Source organism: Hibiscus syriacus, unplaced genomic scaffold (assembly GCF_006381635.1).
Source record: "Hibiscus syriacus cultivar Baekdansim isolate YM2019G1 unplaced genomic scaffold, ASM638163v2 tig00006365_pilon, whole genome shotgun sequence".
Lineage (NCBI taxonomy): Eukaryota > Viridiplantae > Streptophyta > Magnoliopsida > Malvales > Malvaceae > Hibiscus > Hibiscus syriacus.
In genome coordinates, this window is record NW_024062093.1 from 127,773 (window position 1) to 143,216 (window position 15,444).

Sequence of the window (15,444 nt, forward strand, 5' to 3'; positions counted from 1 at the left end):
TCTACGTACAAAGAAAGAAATCTCTCCAAAATCAAGCTAATTAGTAATTGGGGGAATCATAATAAAATAATCCGTATTTTGCCGTTAATTAATAATTTGTATCAGTGTCACGTCACTGTTGAGAACCGAGGCAAATTCGGCCACTGAAATTGGGGCAATTGAGAACAGGCACCTTCCATTTCCTTTTTTTAAACCGCTGGGCCCACTGTCACACTACCCGTCTTCGCCGTTGATGCTATAAGTATGGCAACGAGGAAAGCCTCTTTTTCTCAAAACCCTCTTTTTAAAAATTCTAGATTCTTTACTTTTATGCTCTATTGATCTTTTGCATAATCTTCATAGTAAAGGACCTGCTTAGATTCTATACGTTCTTCACGTTTGTTTTCTTTTAAAGCTCTTTGGCACTTCGTGATCTACCGTCTACCGCTAATTTCAGGTATTCTCCTCTATATTAACGTTCTTACTTTCAATTTTCTTTACATTTTCAATGATTATTGCATTCTGTGAGTCTCTCTATGTCTCTTACTTTTCAGTTCTATTTGTTTTCCTTCTCTACGAGTCTTATGTGCATGATTTTGTGTGTTTTTCATTTTGAACTTTTGTTCCTGTTAATTTTGAAGTCCTCTCTCATGCTTTTGGTTGTGATCAAGTAATATTTGCGTTTCAGGCTCTGTTTTTTTTTCACTGAAATTTTCTACTACCTTTTACCTGTCCGTAGAATAATGGAACACTTTCAAAACGACGATCTTGAATATGTTGTCGATGACTTTTACGACTTCGATGATTTTGAACACGATGATTCCTTCTCTGGACCTGATCCTCTGCGGGACACCGCTGATTTTGACACGTGTGACTCCGACTTTGAAGACAATTTCGAATCAGTACGTTTTTTTGAAGGAAAAATCTTTCACGATTAAGCTTTGATTCTCTCGGTTTAGATTTTAGAATCTCTTTAACCTTCTGTATATACATGGGCATTCACTTGGAAACAGAACAAGCCAAAAACTGATACATCAGCTATGGAAGCAAGAAATGGGAAAGATATACAAGGAATACCTTGGGAGAGGCTTAATTTTACTAGGGATAAGTATCGTGAGTCGAGATTGAAACAGTATAAAAACTACGAGAGCCTTGGTGGTTCTAGTGAAGGAATGGAAACGGTCAGTTTCTGACTTTCTAGCCGAATCTAAAGCGCTAATTCTATTTCTGGCTTGGAATATGATTTTGAAAAAGCTTTTACTAATATTAATCGCCAACTTTGTATTCACGGCATAGATTTGTTTCCAAAAGGTTTCTTCTAAATGTTTAATAATCCATTTTGTGTTGACAGGAGTGCTTACAAGTAGAGAAGGGAAAAGACTTTTATGCCTTTCAGTTTAACACGAGGCTCGTCAAATCTACAATCGTGCACTTTCAGGTAGAGAATTTGCTGTAATTTCGATCCCATGTTATGCATCACATTGTTTTCTTTGTGTTGACGTTTCTGCTATTTGTCTTTTATGACAATTCTATTCAAGAGAGTTGCTTTCTTTTTAAGGTGCCATGGTTCAATTCTTTGAACGCATATAAATTTAATTTCATTATGCAGGCAACTTTTCTTTACTTTTTTGTTCTATTTTGTTGTGGTTTTAATGTGGAATGCGCTCTACTAGATGTGACATCATCGAGTACTTTCCCCCCTTTTTTTGTTTTTGTGTTAATTTTATATTTAGAGGTGTTTTCCTTCTTCAAATTTTCATAGGGTTTTACATCATCAAAACTTTGGTTTTGGTAGTTTACGTTGTCATCCTTTACATATTGTTTGATCTTCAATTTATTTGCATATCCCCTCATAGTTTTGCAGGTCCTGTTTTTGTTTCATAGCATTTTGTCCATGCCATTTTATTTGTCTGTTGGCAACTTCTCTTCCGTTTGTTTCAAATATTTTATGTACCCCAATTGAGGCATCAAGATGGAGGTTTGTATTCTTCAAACGAATACTTTACGTGCAGATTTTTTAAGGATACTTTAGTTTATAACATGCTTACTGTTGTCAAATTAAAAAAAAATCAAGAGCACAATTTTGCGTCTTGATAATGGATATTGATGCTTCATGGCTGTGGTACGACTTTGGGGCTTTTGAAATTTTACTAGCAATTTATGGGCGTAGAACCTTACATTTGTAGTCATTACATACATGCACTGATTTATGCACTACGAAGATGCACTAACAGTTCTTTCTTCTAAATACCTACACATGCCACTGATCCGGTATCATTAACTGTGAGGCTCATATCGATGATGAATTTTTTGAACTACTTCCTCCATGTCTAGAATTGCCATAGGATTTACATTTATCTAGACTCATCTGGACAAGGTTCTTAGACATCTAACATCATTCTTGTTAATATAGGCGTTGATTAATCCCTTTTGCGACCCTTCAATGTAGTTTTTATTTGCATTTGTTGATATTATGATCTTAGCTTAGGCATTTGGATTTAATGTTTATTTTTTGGTTTTTGTGTAATTTGTGGGTTAGGATTGTTCTACTTCCGACTGTTAATTATATTGATTTAACCTGTGGCATTCAGGATGCCAATTCTATCTTATTTCATCATACGCAGGTGAGCACGGTAAAGAGGCATTACTTTTATGGTATGACAGGAAGCATTCAAGAGGCCCCTATAATGATTAGTCTAGTTTTAGTAGAGAAATAATATGTCCCACACTATAAGGGCAAATTAACACTTCATTTGCATTTCATACTCCTGGATTAATTGTAAATTGTTAAATGCATTTATAGCTATCGTACAGTGTTACTTCATTATTGCCTTGTTGGATGATCTGCATGCATAATTCAATTTCCATTTACTTGATTTACCATTCACGGGTATCATCTGCATGAGTTTCCAATTGCATTGCTATGATTGATTTGCTGTCCCGTATTCTTAAATGTTTTCTTGATGCGCATGCCGAAGTTTCCCCTTTCTCAGATTTGCTTTTGCACGAGCCTTCTGTAATCAAGTTATATATATATATATATATTACATCTTGTGAATGGCTTTGTAATTTTTTTTATTGTTGCAGCTGCTGTGATTTCATTGTTGTTTTTGTATTTCCGTGGTTTTGTGTGTGTTTTTCCCCTTCAAAAAATATAGCATCGGAGGTCTGGAGCTGTAGGTGTTTTCTAAAAACTTCATTTAGGTTATTGAATGGATGTCGGGTTACGTTCTGATATATATTTCACACAGAGTGGGTCCTTGGAAGGCCAGCATCACTGTGTTGTAATCTGAATGCCTTACGCATCATTGCATTTAGTATATTGATTCAAGTGAATTCATTTTATATCACTTTTGCATGTCATTGTGTTGTAATATTTTCAAGTAACGACGGGGAGTCTTAAATCTTTTACCATTCTTTTGGTGTGGAGTTCTCATAATTCATGGTGTGGTGTCATACCTTCATAGCTAAAGTGGGATGATCCTGATCACAAAGCCACCCTGAATTGTGTGTGCGTCTTTCTGTCATTTAATTAGTTCTCGTGTAATTTTCTACTGCTGATATTTCTTTCTTTAATGTGAATTTTCTTTCCAATTTCTTTAATGGGTGTTTAGAGGGAAGTGAATTGGGGCTTTGGATTTTCTATGGAACAATGTAAATAGAGGATAGGTTGATTGTTTTTACGTACGGTTCACATTTTTCCACCTTTGCAGATTCAAAATATTCTAAACTTATTTGATTGCATTAATATTTTTTTAATGTAGCAAAAATCTCTCATGCATTGCCCACAACCTGTGAATTTGTTTTTCCTTTTTGTTAATGGATTATGTGTAAGAGTACGGCCATTTGTGTCTACACTAGGGGTGTAAACGAGCCGTGTCGAACTCGAATATTGTTGAACTCGACTCGAAAACTCGCGAGCTAAAAATTATGAAACTCGAACTCGAAATATATTATTGAAACGACTCGAACTCGAAAATGTTCGAACTCAAAAAAAAATTAAGAGCTTGATTCAAGCTCGAACTCAAACTCGAATTTGAACCTACAAAAATCTTATATTACATTTAAAATATATAAATAATTTTCCCTTTAACCAACCATCACCAATACATTATAATATGAATGTATGAACTATAAAAAATCTAAAAAATAAAAATACAATTACAAGAAATTTAGGATAATTAATATAAGCTTTGAAATTTTTAAAACTTCAAATGTATTGAAAGTTTACAAAATATGACAACAAAATGGGAATTCATTTAATTTACCCTTACATACAAAAGGTGGAAATAAAATCTAGACCACATGCTACTTCAACCATTTATTTAATAATATTCATTTACTTTCAAATAACTCAAAGTAGAAATGAGAAGGATCCAGATGAATTTTTTATCTACTCTTCACAATCTTGTGTCATTCTTGATAAGGCATTCTTTAATCGATCTAGGAATAAAAAAAATTAGGAAAATGCAGAAATGAGAAGTGAATACATAATTTAAAGACAAATCAATTGATATATAAATTTCCCGTGTATTGAATGGAAACTAACTTACAATTAAGAGATTCAGTTGAAGTGTTTGCACTTGAATTCATGTTTTGCAGACCAAATGTTTCAAATATATAATGGAAAAACAACTCAAATAATTGGCATATGCCCTACAACAATGTACCGGGAAAAATAATTTAATAAGAAAAGGAAAATTAATGTTCAGATTGTATGCGCATCTGAGAATGTAGAGCTTAGGAAAGGAGAGGTTTAACCAGTACACACCTTAAAAAATAATGATACATCATCCATTTGATAACCAAACCGAACAAAAATGAACCGGTGAGAAGGCAACCACAACTTGTTTGAAGAGGCTTAAAACAAATAAAATAATTTAACGATAATACGTTTTGAGGTTATCATATATGAAAAAACAATGCATAAATCATCTAGAAAGTTGAAATCAATGACTTCATACATGCATCAGGTATCAAGAACAAGGGGCAGAGAATAAATAACTGACAGTTAAATAGCCTTCTTCTTTAAACTCCTGACAAACTCTTAACAAGAGAGAATCCAACTTTTAAAGGAATATTTATTTAAAGATAAACAAACTCATAAACAAACTCACCAGAGGGGAAAGGTATTGTTCGGTCGTGGGAGGTATACGTGAGCAACGAGGAAACTATAATGGTCAGTTTTAAATGACAATTAACCACTGGGGAAAAGGAGATCACATACAAAAAAAAGAGGAATGAGCCGAGGGACAAAAACAAGTAACCGAGAAAACAGAAGCAGAAAAAAAACTGCCCCCATTGATTTTTTTTTACAGAGAATAGCAAAACATAAGGAATGAATTTGCACTGTATTTTCTTGCTATTTGAGGATTAAAAGAAACAGAGAAGCATTTTTTTTTTCATCGAACCCAAGCAATACACAGAATCAAAAGGGTATTTTTTTTAGTTTCTATTCTCCATTGCTTTCTTAATTTTCTTGTGTGTGCATATGTTTTGAATCTAAACCAAGTCAAAGGCATAAAGGAGATAGCTTAAACGTTTACCTTAGTTGTAGTTCATCCCGCTTTGCCTCCTAGCCGTTCGAGCCTCACTGTCAAAATAAGGGGTTGTGTTAGTCAAAAATAAGTTCATTATAAAATAAGAAGAGGTGGGTCTTGATAGTTTACCATGCAGTGCGTCGGAGTTTAGAGTCTAACTCGTCGACCTTGGAAGTTGGGGGTCGTTGCATGTAGTCTTAGTGTTTGGGGGTTTTAAAATAATGAAGATAGGAGAGTTTAGGGTTGGGTTAGGCTCATGTTTGGGTTAACCAACCGTCGCTAATGGTGGTCGAAGTGCTTGGTTCTGAGTTTTCACGGCGGCATTGCTAGTGACGAGGAGAGGGTTCTGTTTTCATGGTGGCTGTGGGTTTTGAGAGGGTCTCGGCTGAACCTTCAAGCTAATAACTAGGGCCATTATTCATTTTAATCTCTATTGAGATGTTCGCTTTTATTCAAGAGACTAATGTGTACAAAGCAATAAGCAATGAAAGACAACAGACAACAGAGCAAAATATATCTAAGTGTCACTATCTCATAGACAATGTCAAACCATGTTAAAATATCTAGGGAAAGAGAAATGACTGTACATACCTTCAAATCCCCAATCACAGCTTTAAGCTGCTCATTCTCATTCATTAGCTTTGCAATTTCATCAGCTTTTGCCTGAAAATGAAACAAATTGAAACTGGAAATTCAAGAACCATAAAACTTTAACAAGAAAGGATAATGATAAAACAAGATTTCATTTCTTTTGTGCCACACATATTAGACACATGTGGCATAAGATACCATGATTAAATGCATAAATAAATAGTAAAGTTCATAGCCAAATAAATCAGAGGAATATAAGATACCTTCTAAATTTAGCAGTAAAAACATCTTCAAATAAGAGGAAATGGCTGAAACCTAAAGTTTAATCACAGAAAATCCATGTTGCAGAGAATGACCTAAAGTTCAAATAGTGAAGATATGAGAGTTTAGGGTCGGGTTAGGCTCGTGTTTGGGTTAACCAGCCAGTGGAGGCCACAGGGCCTTTGGGGTCTCGGTTGATTGAAGAGTGGAAGAGTCGAGAGGTGGCTGCGTGGGTTTGGAGGAGATGAGAGGGCGGGAGAGGAGAGTTTGAGAGTTAGAAGAAGAGAACGGCACAACATTGTGTTCAATTCTTCAAATAGGATTAGGGTAAAAGTCTACCCTAAAATGTTAATTTTAAACATTTTATATTTAGCTATCAAACTCTACGCGTATTCCATGTTGGTCCCTATCATTAGTTAATTTAAATTTTAACTTATTTATCCATTGACATGCCATCTTTGAAACTTTGTATTTTAACACTGTGTATGCGTATGGTGTATTACCAATTTTGAGGTTTATAATGTTATTTGGATTACGTGAATTTAATCATCATTCTAAAGTTAGTATATTTAGCTTAAATTATTCCTCACATTTAGGTTTCTCTTAATTTAGTCCCTATTTAGGATTGGATGTCCCTTTAATTAGTTGTGTATATTTATTTTGCATGTTGATATGTTTATGTATATGTGAATGATTTATTTAGGAGCCACATAACATCATTTTGCATAATTTGTATATTACCTTAATGTGCATAACTTAACCCTTATCACATAATTGAATTTAGGATTTAGGGTTTAGTATTTAGGGTTTAGTGTTTAGGTTTTAGGGTTTATTGCAAAGACATTAATTAATCGACTTGGTATCGATTTATGAGATAAGTACAATATAGTATCTTGATATTAAATGCTCAAACCCTTGATATTTATGATGTTTGAACCCGAAACCTCAAAATATAACAACAATTTAAAAAATTAGTTATTAAAAATATTATCATTAGAAATATATTAAATATTTGTCATTAGATAAATATTTTTTTATTAATTTAAAATAAATATAAGAAAATTTATTCAAAAATAATTTTTAACCATTTTTAATTTTTCTATTGTTTGTCTGTTTTTTCTTATTTTTTATTTTATTTTTCTACGTTGTCAAGTACTTATACAGTAAAAAGTTAAAAAAGAAAGAAAAAAATCAACCAAACACATGTAATCTAACATGTGCTTAATTAAATAGACTTTTATTTTTCTTTTAATAATATACAATGTAACAATTGGACTTGGGCTGGTTAATTAAAAAAATTAAAATTTGAGGGTAGTTGTATTATAGAATTTTTAATATATTTTTAAAATTTTATAATTATCAATAATGTATTTTTAATATATTTTTAATAATGTAATTTTAAAAAATATAAAATTATAATATAACATTTTTTTCGACCTGCTCACGAGCTTTTCGAGTCGAATATCGAGTCGAGTCCATTCGATCCGAGTATTTATCGAGCCTTGATCGAGTCGATCTCGAGTAGCTCGCGATCTGTCTCGTCTAATTTACAGCCTTAGTATACACTAGTTTAAGAGTTCCGCTTCAGTTTACTTTCCATGGTACGTGGAAGAATGTTGGTATCGGAGTTTAATTTATTTTATCCTGCAGCTGAGGAATCTGTTGTGGGCTACATCAAAGCACGATGTGTACCTGATGCAAAATTATTCATTAATGCATTGGTCATCACTGCTACGCAAAAGCAAAGAAGTGCTGAATGTAGCTAAGCCAATCGTTCCCAGCGTGGTTAGTTAATATGGCCATGATTCATTCGACTTCCGCTACTAACCTTGTTCCAGGGGCTCTCATATCAAGTTCTTTATTTTGATGTTTGTAGGAACGTTGTGGGTTGCTATCTCAGCAACTCTCCAGGGTGCAGATTAGCACTATGGCAGTTAAAGATAATTTAATGGTGGCAAGTGGCTTTCAGGGGGAGCTTATTTGCAAGGTTTGTCTTTGTTGGTTCGACCGATGTTTATCGATATATTTGCGATTTGGTTCATGTTTTGCGTATTCTTCTTCCCTGTTTTGGCAGTATTTAAATCAACCTGGTGTAGCATTCTCCACAAAATTAACCACTGATGATAATGCGATCACTAATGCGGTGGATGTGTATTGCTCTTCTAGGTGAGACATTATATTCTCTGAAAATTTTAACAATTTTTTATGAGATTTTCAAAGGAAACTGAAAATTTTCTATGTATCTACAGCGGTGCAAAGAGAATTATGGCTGCAAATAATGATGCTCAAATCAGAATATTTGATGCTGAAACTTTTTCAAGCCTTAACCTTTTCTCATTCGACTGGTCTGTGAATGTATGCAAGGAGTCTTTACGTCTTCTATAGAATTCCATTTTTTTCCTTTTTCTTTTGGGTAAAGTGCAGAAATGTCTTCCGTTGTTTTGTTGACTTTCACAACTGTTAAAAGTTAATGTCCCTTGATCATAGGTGGTGTTTTGTTGAGTCTTTAACTATTAAAAATTATAAAACTGTCATCATTCATGTTTCAAAACCAAAATCTTCATTTTTCACTGAAATAGTGATGTTCGTTTGAGTTACATTAAACAGTTGATCGAGATATAATAAGAACACATATGAATAGTCATATGATCATTTTATAACTTTTCAATAATTGAGAAATTAGTAAAGTATTATCTTATAGTTAAGTGATCATACTGTAATTTTTAATAGTTGTGGGATTTAATAGAGTAACCTCTTATAGTTGAGGACCATTTGTGTATTTTACTTTTTTTCATTTGTATTTTCATCTCACTTGTTTTTTTGTCTTCTCTGGACAGAGTACCTCAGTAAGCCCAGATGGCAAGTTGGTCGCAATCCTCGGAGATAGCGCAGAGTGTCTAGTTGCCGATGCTAATTCTGGCAAAGTACGTGGCTCATGCTGTGGATCTAAATAGTGGTTGCATTATGAGTTGTTTATAACGTCTAATGTTGCTTGTGCAATGCAGGTAAGTGCCACCTTAAAGGGGCATTTGGACTACTCTTTTGCTTCGGTATGGCACCCTGATGGGAACATTGTTGCTACCGGGAATCAAGACACGACTTGTCGATTGTGGTGTTAGGAAATAAACCAAGTACAAGTAATTTTCCTATAACCAGATTAGTGAGAATGCAAAATAAAAGCGGAAAAATAATACCCGAAATTGATAATGGAGTTCAGCCAATTGTGCTTACGTCTCCGGACTGCTGCAGATCTTTTACTAAGAGAGAAAATTTACAGGTGTTTACAAAACACTTACTACTTACAAGAAAACTCTCTAGTATTGGGAGAAAGAAATGATTTTTGGGATGATTTTGAAGCTAAATGAGCTAGGGTATTTATAGTTGAAGCTTAGGACTAATCTTGTAAATACCCTAAAGTATGCAATGACTAAAAAAGTAATTAACCCATTTACAAATTTAATTAAAAAATTGGGGCACCGAACGGTGCCCCCCTTTGTTGAAAATGTGATCAATTGTGCTCCCATTTTCTGCCCACACGAAATGAAAATTTTCATTTACAGGCGGTGCCCATCGCCCACCATTATTGACTTCCAACAATCTCCCACTTGAAGACTGATTTTAATCCGTCTTCACACCTCGATCAATGCAACAGCTTTTCTAGTCTTATTAGTCTAGCATGCCAACTGAAGCTGAACACAACTTCAGTTTTTCCGTGGTCACCGTCTTTGTCAACATGTCTGCAGGATTTTGAGCTCCACTAATATTTTCAAGTTTCAAAATCCCATCTTCCAGAAGAGACCGGATAAAATGATATCTCAATTGTATGTGTTTTTTCCTGGAATGAAAAAATGGATTCTTTGCTAGATGGATAGCACTTTGACTGTCGCAATACAAGACATTGTTTTCTTGTTTCTTGCCTAACTCTTCCAAGAAACTTTGGAGCCAAACCATCTCCTTGCTGGCTTTCGTAACAGCGACATATTCTGCTTCAGTTGTGGAGAGAGCAACTATCTTCTGTAGTTGAGAAACCCAACTCACTGCAGTACCTCCTAGAGTATAGACATACCCTGTAGTGCTCTTTCTGATGTCAACATTTTCGGCTAAGTCAGCATCTACATAGCCTGTCAGTATCGTATCTCCACCTTTGAAACAAAGTGCTTTGTTTGTAGTACCCCGCAGATATCTGAGGATCCATTTGACAGCTTCCCAGTGTACCTTGCCTGGATTATTCATGTACCTGCTAACAGCTCCCACTGCATGAGAAATATCTGGTCTGGTACAAACCATGGCATACATCAGACTTCCAATTACTGAGGCATACGACACCTTCACCATGTGTGCACGTTCTTCCTCCGTCTTTGGTGATTGGTCTTTGGAGAGTCTGAAATGAACACCTAAAGGTGTACTTACTGGTTTAGCATCTTGCATGTTGAACCTGGAGAGTACTTTGTTGATGTACTCAGCCTGTGATAACATCAAAGTCCCCGACTTTGTGTCTCTCTTGATCCTCATCCCAAGAATCTGCTTTGCAGCTCCCAGATCCTTCATAGCAAACTGCTTCGACAATTTTTGCTTCAAGTGTATAATCTCTTGCATGTTTGATCCTGCAACGAGCATGTCATAAACGTACAATAATAAAATAATGAAGCTATTGTCGAACCTCTTGATGTAGCAACAATGATCTGCTTGGCATCTGGTAAAACCATTGCTACTCATGAAACTATCGAACTTTCTGTACCACTGTCTAGGAGCTTGTTTTAAACCATACAAGCTCTTCTTCAACCTGCATACCAGGTTTTTCTTGCCTGCCTCTATGAAGCCTTCTGGCTGCCTCATATAGATTTCTTCCTCCAAATCACCATGAAGGAAAGCTGTCTTTACATCTAACTGCTCAAGATGTAAATTCTCTGCAGCTATAATTTTCAACACCAGTCTGATTGTAGAAAGTTTTACGACTGGAGAGAAAATTTCATTGTAGTCAATACCTTCGTTTTGCTGAAAGCCTTTGACAACCAATCTTGCTTTGTAGCGTTTTCTCCCATCGTGCTCTTCTTTGATCCTGTAAATCCACTTGTTATGGAGCGCTTTCTTTTCTGGTGGTAATTCAGCTAATTCCCACGTCTGATTTGACATAAGCGAGTCCATCTCATCTTTCATGGAAGACTCCCACTTGACTGAATCATCCACCTGCATCGCTTCATCATAGCACTCTGGTTCACCATTGTCAGTCAGCAACAAGTAGTACAAAGAAGGCGAATACCGTTGGGTTGGTTTAGGAATTCTGGAGGAGCGTCTCAGTTCTTGTGTGCCTGGTTCTTCCTCTTGAACTGCTTCAGGACTGATCTGAACATCATTTCCAGAAATCTCCTCGAACTCAGCAAATTCCTTTGTTTCAGCTTCGGTATTACTTGATTCTGCGGTTGACCTGTCTTTGTACATCACATTTTCATTGAAAATGACGTCTCTGCTTCTGATGATCTTTCGATTTTCGTAGTCCCAAAACCGGTAACCGAACTCATCACCACCGTAACCAACAAAGACGCATTTGTTGGACTTAGCATCAAGTTTACTTCTTTCAGCAGAGTTTATGTGTACATAAGAAATACAACCAAACACTCTTAAGTGTGAAAGGTTTATTTCTTTCTTGCTCCAAGCTTCCTCTGGTATTCTGCCATCCAAAGGAACTGAGGGCCCACGGTTGATCAGGTAAGCTATAGTGTTGATAGCTTCAGCCCATAGAAATTTGGGCAATCCGGCATGTATCCTCATGCTTCTGGAACGTTCATTCAGAGTTATGTTCATGCGCTCTGCTACGCCATTCTGTTGCGGTGTTATGGGAACTGTTTTCTCCATCTTGATCCCATTGTTTGCGCAGAAATCTCTGAATCTACTATCTCTTTACTCTCCTCCATTGTCAGACCTCAACCGCTTGACTTTTAAACCAGTCTCATTTTCCACCATGGCCTTCCATTTTCTGAAGGTATCGAAGACTTCTGATTTCTTCTTCAGAAAATAAACCCACACCTTCCTTGTTGAATCATCGATGAAGGTGACATAATTTAGTGAGCCTGCAAGAGATGGAACTGGGGATGGTCCCCATATATCAGTATGAACCAATTCTAACCTTTCTGCCTTGGGTGTCTTGCCAATCTTTGCAAAACTGACTTTCTTTTGTTTGCCAAAGATGCAATCTCGCATAGTCCGATATCTACATTCTTTAGATCAGACAGCTTCCCTTTTGACAGAAGTATCTTCATTCCTTTCTCGCTCATATGGCCAAGCCTTTGGTGCCATAGGTTTGATTTTCCATCAACATCTGCTATTGCAATGATATTCTCTAAATTTGAGGTTACATAGAGAGTACCAGTCTTCTTACCACGAGCAATGACGAGTGCTCCTTTGGTAATCTTCCATTCACAGCCTGAAAAGGTTGTACTGTATCCTTCTCCATCAAGCTGTCCTACAGAAATCAAATTTCTTTTGAGATAAGGAATATGTCTCACTCCTGTCAGCTTCTAGGTGGTCTGGTTTGGCAGCTTTAGTCGGATGTCTCCTTTTCCGACGATCTTCAAGGTTTCATCATCAGCAAGATGAACCTTCCCAAAATCACCACTGACATAGTTCTCCATGATTTCTTGGCATGGCGTGGAGTGGAAAGATGCCCCTGAATCCAAAATCCATGATTCAATCGGACTGTTGACGCTTAAAATCATGGAATCACCTGTCTCCTCAGTCATGTTGGCAGATTCCTGTGCGCCGGTATTTTTCTTCGGTGCTCGGCAATCTCTTTTGAAGTGGCCCTTCTTGCCGCAATTATAACAGATAAAATCTTTATTTACTGTTCTTGATTTTCCCCTTCTGGATTTCGATCTACCACGATTTGAATTTATTTCTGAAGTTCTCCCTCTAGACTCTGTGTGCAAGGCTGAGGAGGTTGATGCTTCACCCGATTCTCTCCGTCGAATTTCTTCGCTCAGTACCAGATCCCGAACATCGTTGAATTTTAATTTGTTGTTTCCTGACGAACTGCTGACTGCTGTAACAGTAGCATTCCAATTGTCTGGTAAAGATGATAAGAGAATTAAAGCTCGAACTTCATCATCAAATTCAATTTCCACTGAACTCAACTGGGTTGTGATTGTGTTGAGTTCATTTAGGTGTTGTGCCATCGATGCCCCTTCCGTCATCTGCAAATTGAATAATCGCCTCATCAAATGAACTTTGTTTGAGGCCGATGGCTTCTCATACATACTGGAGAGAGTCGTCATAAGACCCGCCGTGGTCTTTTCCTTTGCTATATTGAAAGCAACATTGCGGGATAACGTCAGTCGGATAACTCCGAGGGCTTGTCTGTCGAGAAGAGCTCAGTCTTCATTCTTCATGCCCTCTGGTTGTTTTCCTGAGAGGGGTTGATATAGATTTTTCTGGTATAGAAAATCTTCAATTTGCATCTTCCAAAATCCAAAGTCCGCACCATCGAACTTTTCAATTTTCACCTTCCCTTCGTCTGTAGCCATCGCTCCCACTCGAATCTGGCTTCGTTTGGATCGTTTCTGACAATTTTTGCGAACCGTCGTGATTAGAACACCTCCGTCGATAAACTCGTATCGCCGACCGAATTTCACTATTCACGAAATTCACTATTCATGTGAATAGTAACCCGAATAGTAACCTCGCAAAAAATTGACAAAATTCACAACCCAAAAGATCTGATTACCAGTTGTTAGGAAATAAACCAAGTACAAGTAATTTCCCTATAACCAGATTAGTGAGAATGCAAAATAAAAGCGGAAAAATAATACCCGAAATTGATAACGGAGTTCAGCCAATTGTGCTTACGTCTCCGGACTGCTGCAGATCTTTTACTAAGAGAGAAAATTTATAGGTGTTTACAAAACACTCACTACTTACAAGAAAACTCTGTAGTATTGGGTGAAAGAAATGATTTTTGGGATGATTTTGAAGCTAAATGAGGTAGGGTATTTATAGTTGAAGCTTAGGACTAATCTTGTAAATATCCTAAAGTATACAATGGCTAAAAAAGTAATTAACCCATTTACAAATTTAATTAAAAAATTGGGGCACCGAATGGTGCCCCTTTGTTGAAAATGTGATCAATTGTGCTCTCATTTTCTGCCCACACAAAATGAAAATTTTCATTTCCAGGCGGTGCCCACCGCCCACCATTAGTGACTTCCAACATGTGGGACATAAGAAACCCATCCAAGTCCCTTGCTGTATTAAAGGGAAGAATGGGAGCAATCAGAGCTCTCAAGTTCACATCGGATGGTCGATTTCTCGCCATGGCTGAGCCAGCAGACTTCGTTCATGTGTTTGTCGCGGAGTCTGGTTACATCAAGTGCCAAGAAATTGATTTCTTTGGTGAGATTGCTGGAATATCATTCAGTCCAGATACCGAATCTCTCTTTGTTGGCGTTGGGGATCGAACGTACGGCAGCTTGTTAGAGTTCAACCACAGGCGACATAACAGATATCTAGATTCTATATTGTAAGAGAATAAAATGAGCTAATGTCTGTGTGAGACGACTATTGTGAATATCTAGAGCGGAATTTTGGGTAGTTTACAAAATTGCGTGGATGATTGGGGGTTTGTTTTATTTATATTCCCTTTTCGGGCGAGAAGAACAGAGTTAGTTTTAAACTGGCGCAAGGCAGAGATGATGCAAAATTTGGCAGTCGTGTGTGAACAAATGCTTTGTATATCAGGCCGGCGTATGCTCCGTTTGGTGTATACAGTTTGTTGATCATATGTTTTATGTGCTTTGTTGTTTATTATGACTGGAAAAATCAAATTGGAAATTGAATTAGTTACATTTTATCTTGCTGTGTGCTTATTACTGTATTTGGGATTGCTTTTTCTTCCGAAGAGATTGTAGACAAACGTGTACACTTGATAAAAGACTTATTTGATTTATTAATCGAATTTTAAAATCTATGTAACTTCTGGAATTTAGTTGAATAAATTTGAAGTTGAATTAGAAAATTCTTTTCGATAATATGATTATTAGATTTTGAATAAATAAATTACAATTTCAAAAACTCTTTAAAAGAA

At 36.3% G+C, this 15,444-nt stretch overlaps 1 protein-coding gene and 1 long non-coding RNA gene across 2 annotated transcripts; one reads left to right on the top strand and one right to left on the bottom strand.

Moving 5' to 3' along the window:
• Window positions 1–267: 267 nt before the first annotated feature.
• LOC120200649 (uncharacterized WD repeat-containing protein C2A9.03-like) lies at window positions 268–14,884 on the top strand. Its single transcript, XM_039201431.1, has 11 exons — window positions 268–436; window positions 719–881; window positions 993–1,160; window positions 1,331–1,417; window positions 8,022–8,156; window positions 8,248–8,358; window positions 8,446–8,537; window positions 8,621–8,726; window positions 9,209–9,295; window positions 9,377–9,485; window positions 14,538–14,884. Exons 2-11 carry the CDS (start codon window positions 723–725, stop codon window positions 14,882–14,884), a joined length of 1,401 nt encoding a protein of 466 aa, XP_039057362.1. The 5' UTR covers window positions 268–436; window positions 719–722.
• Window positions 4,846–6,668, bottom strand: LOC120200654. The gene is made up of 3 exons (XR_005523587.1): window positions 6,374–6,668; window positions 6,111–6,182; window positions 4,846–5,572 (listed from the first exon to the last, which is right to left on the bottom strand). It is a non-coding gene; the product is annotated as an uncharacterized LOC120200654 (long non-coding RNA).
• Window positions 14,885–15,444: the final 560 nt, after the last annotated feature.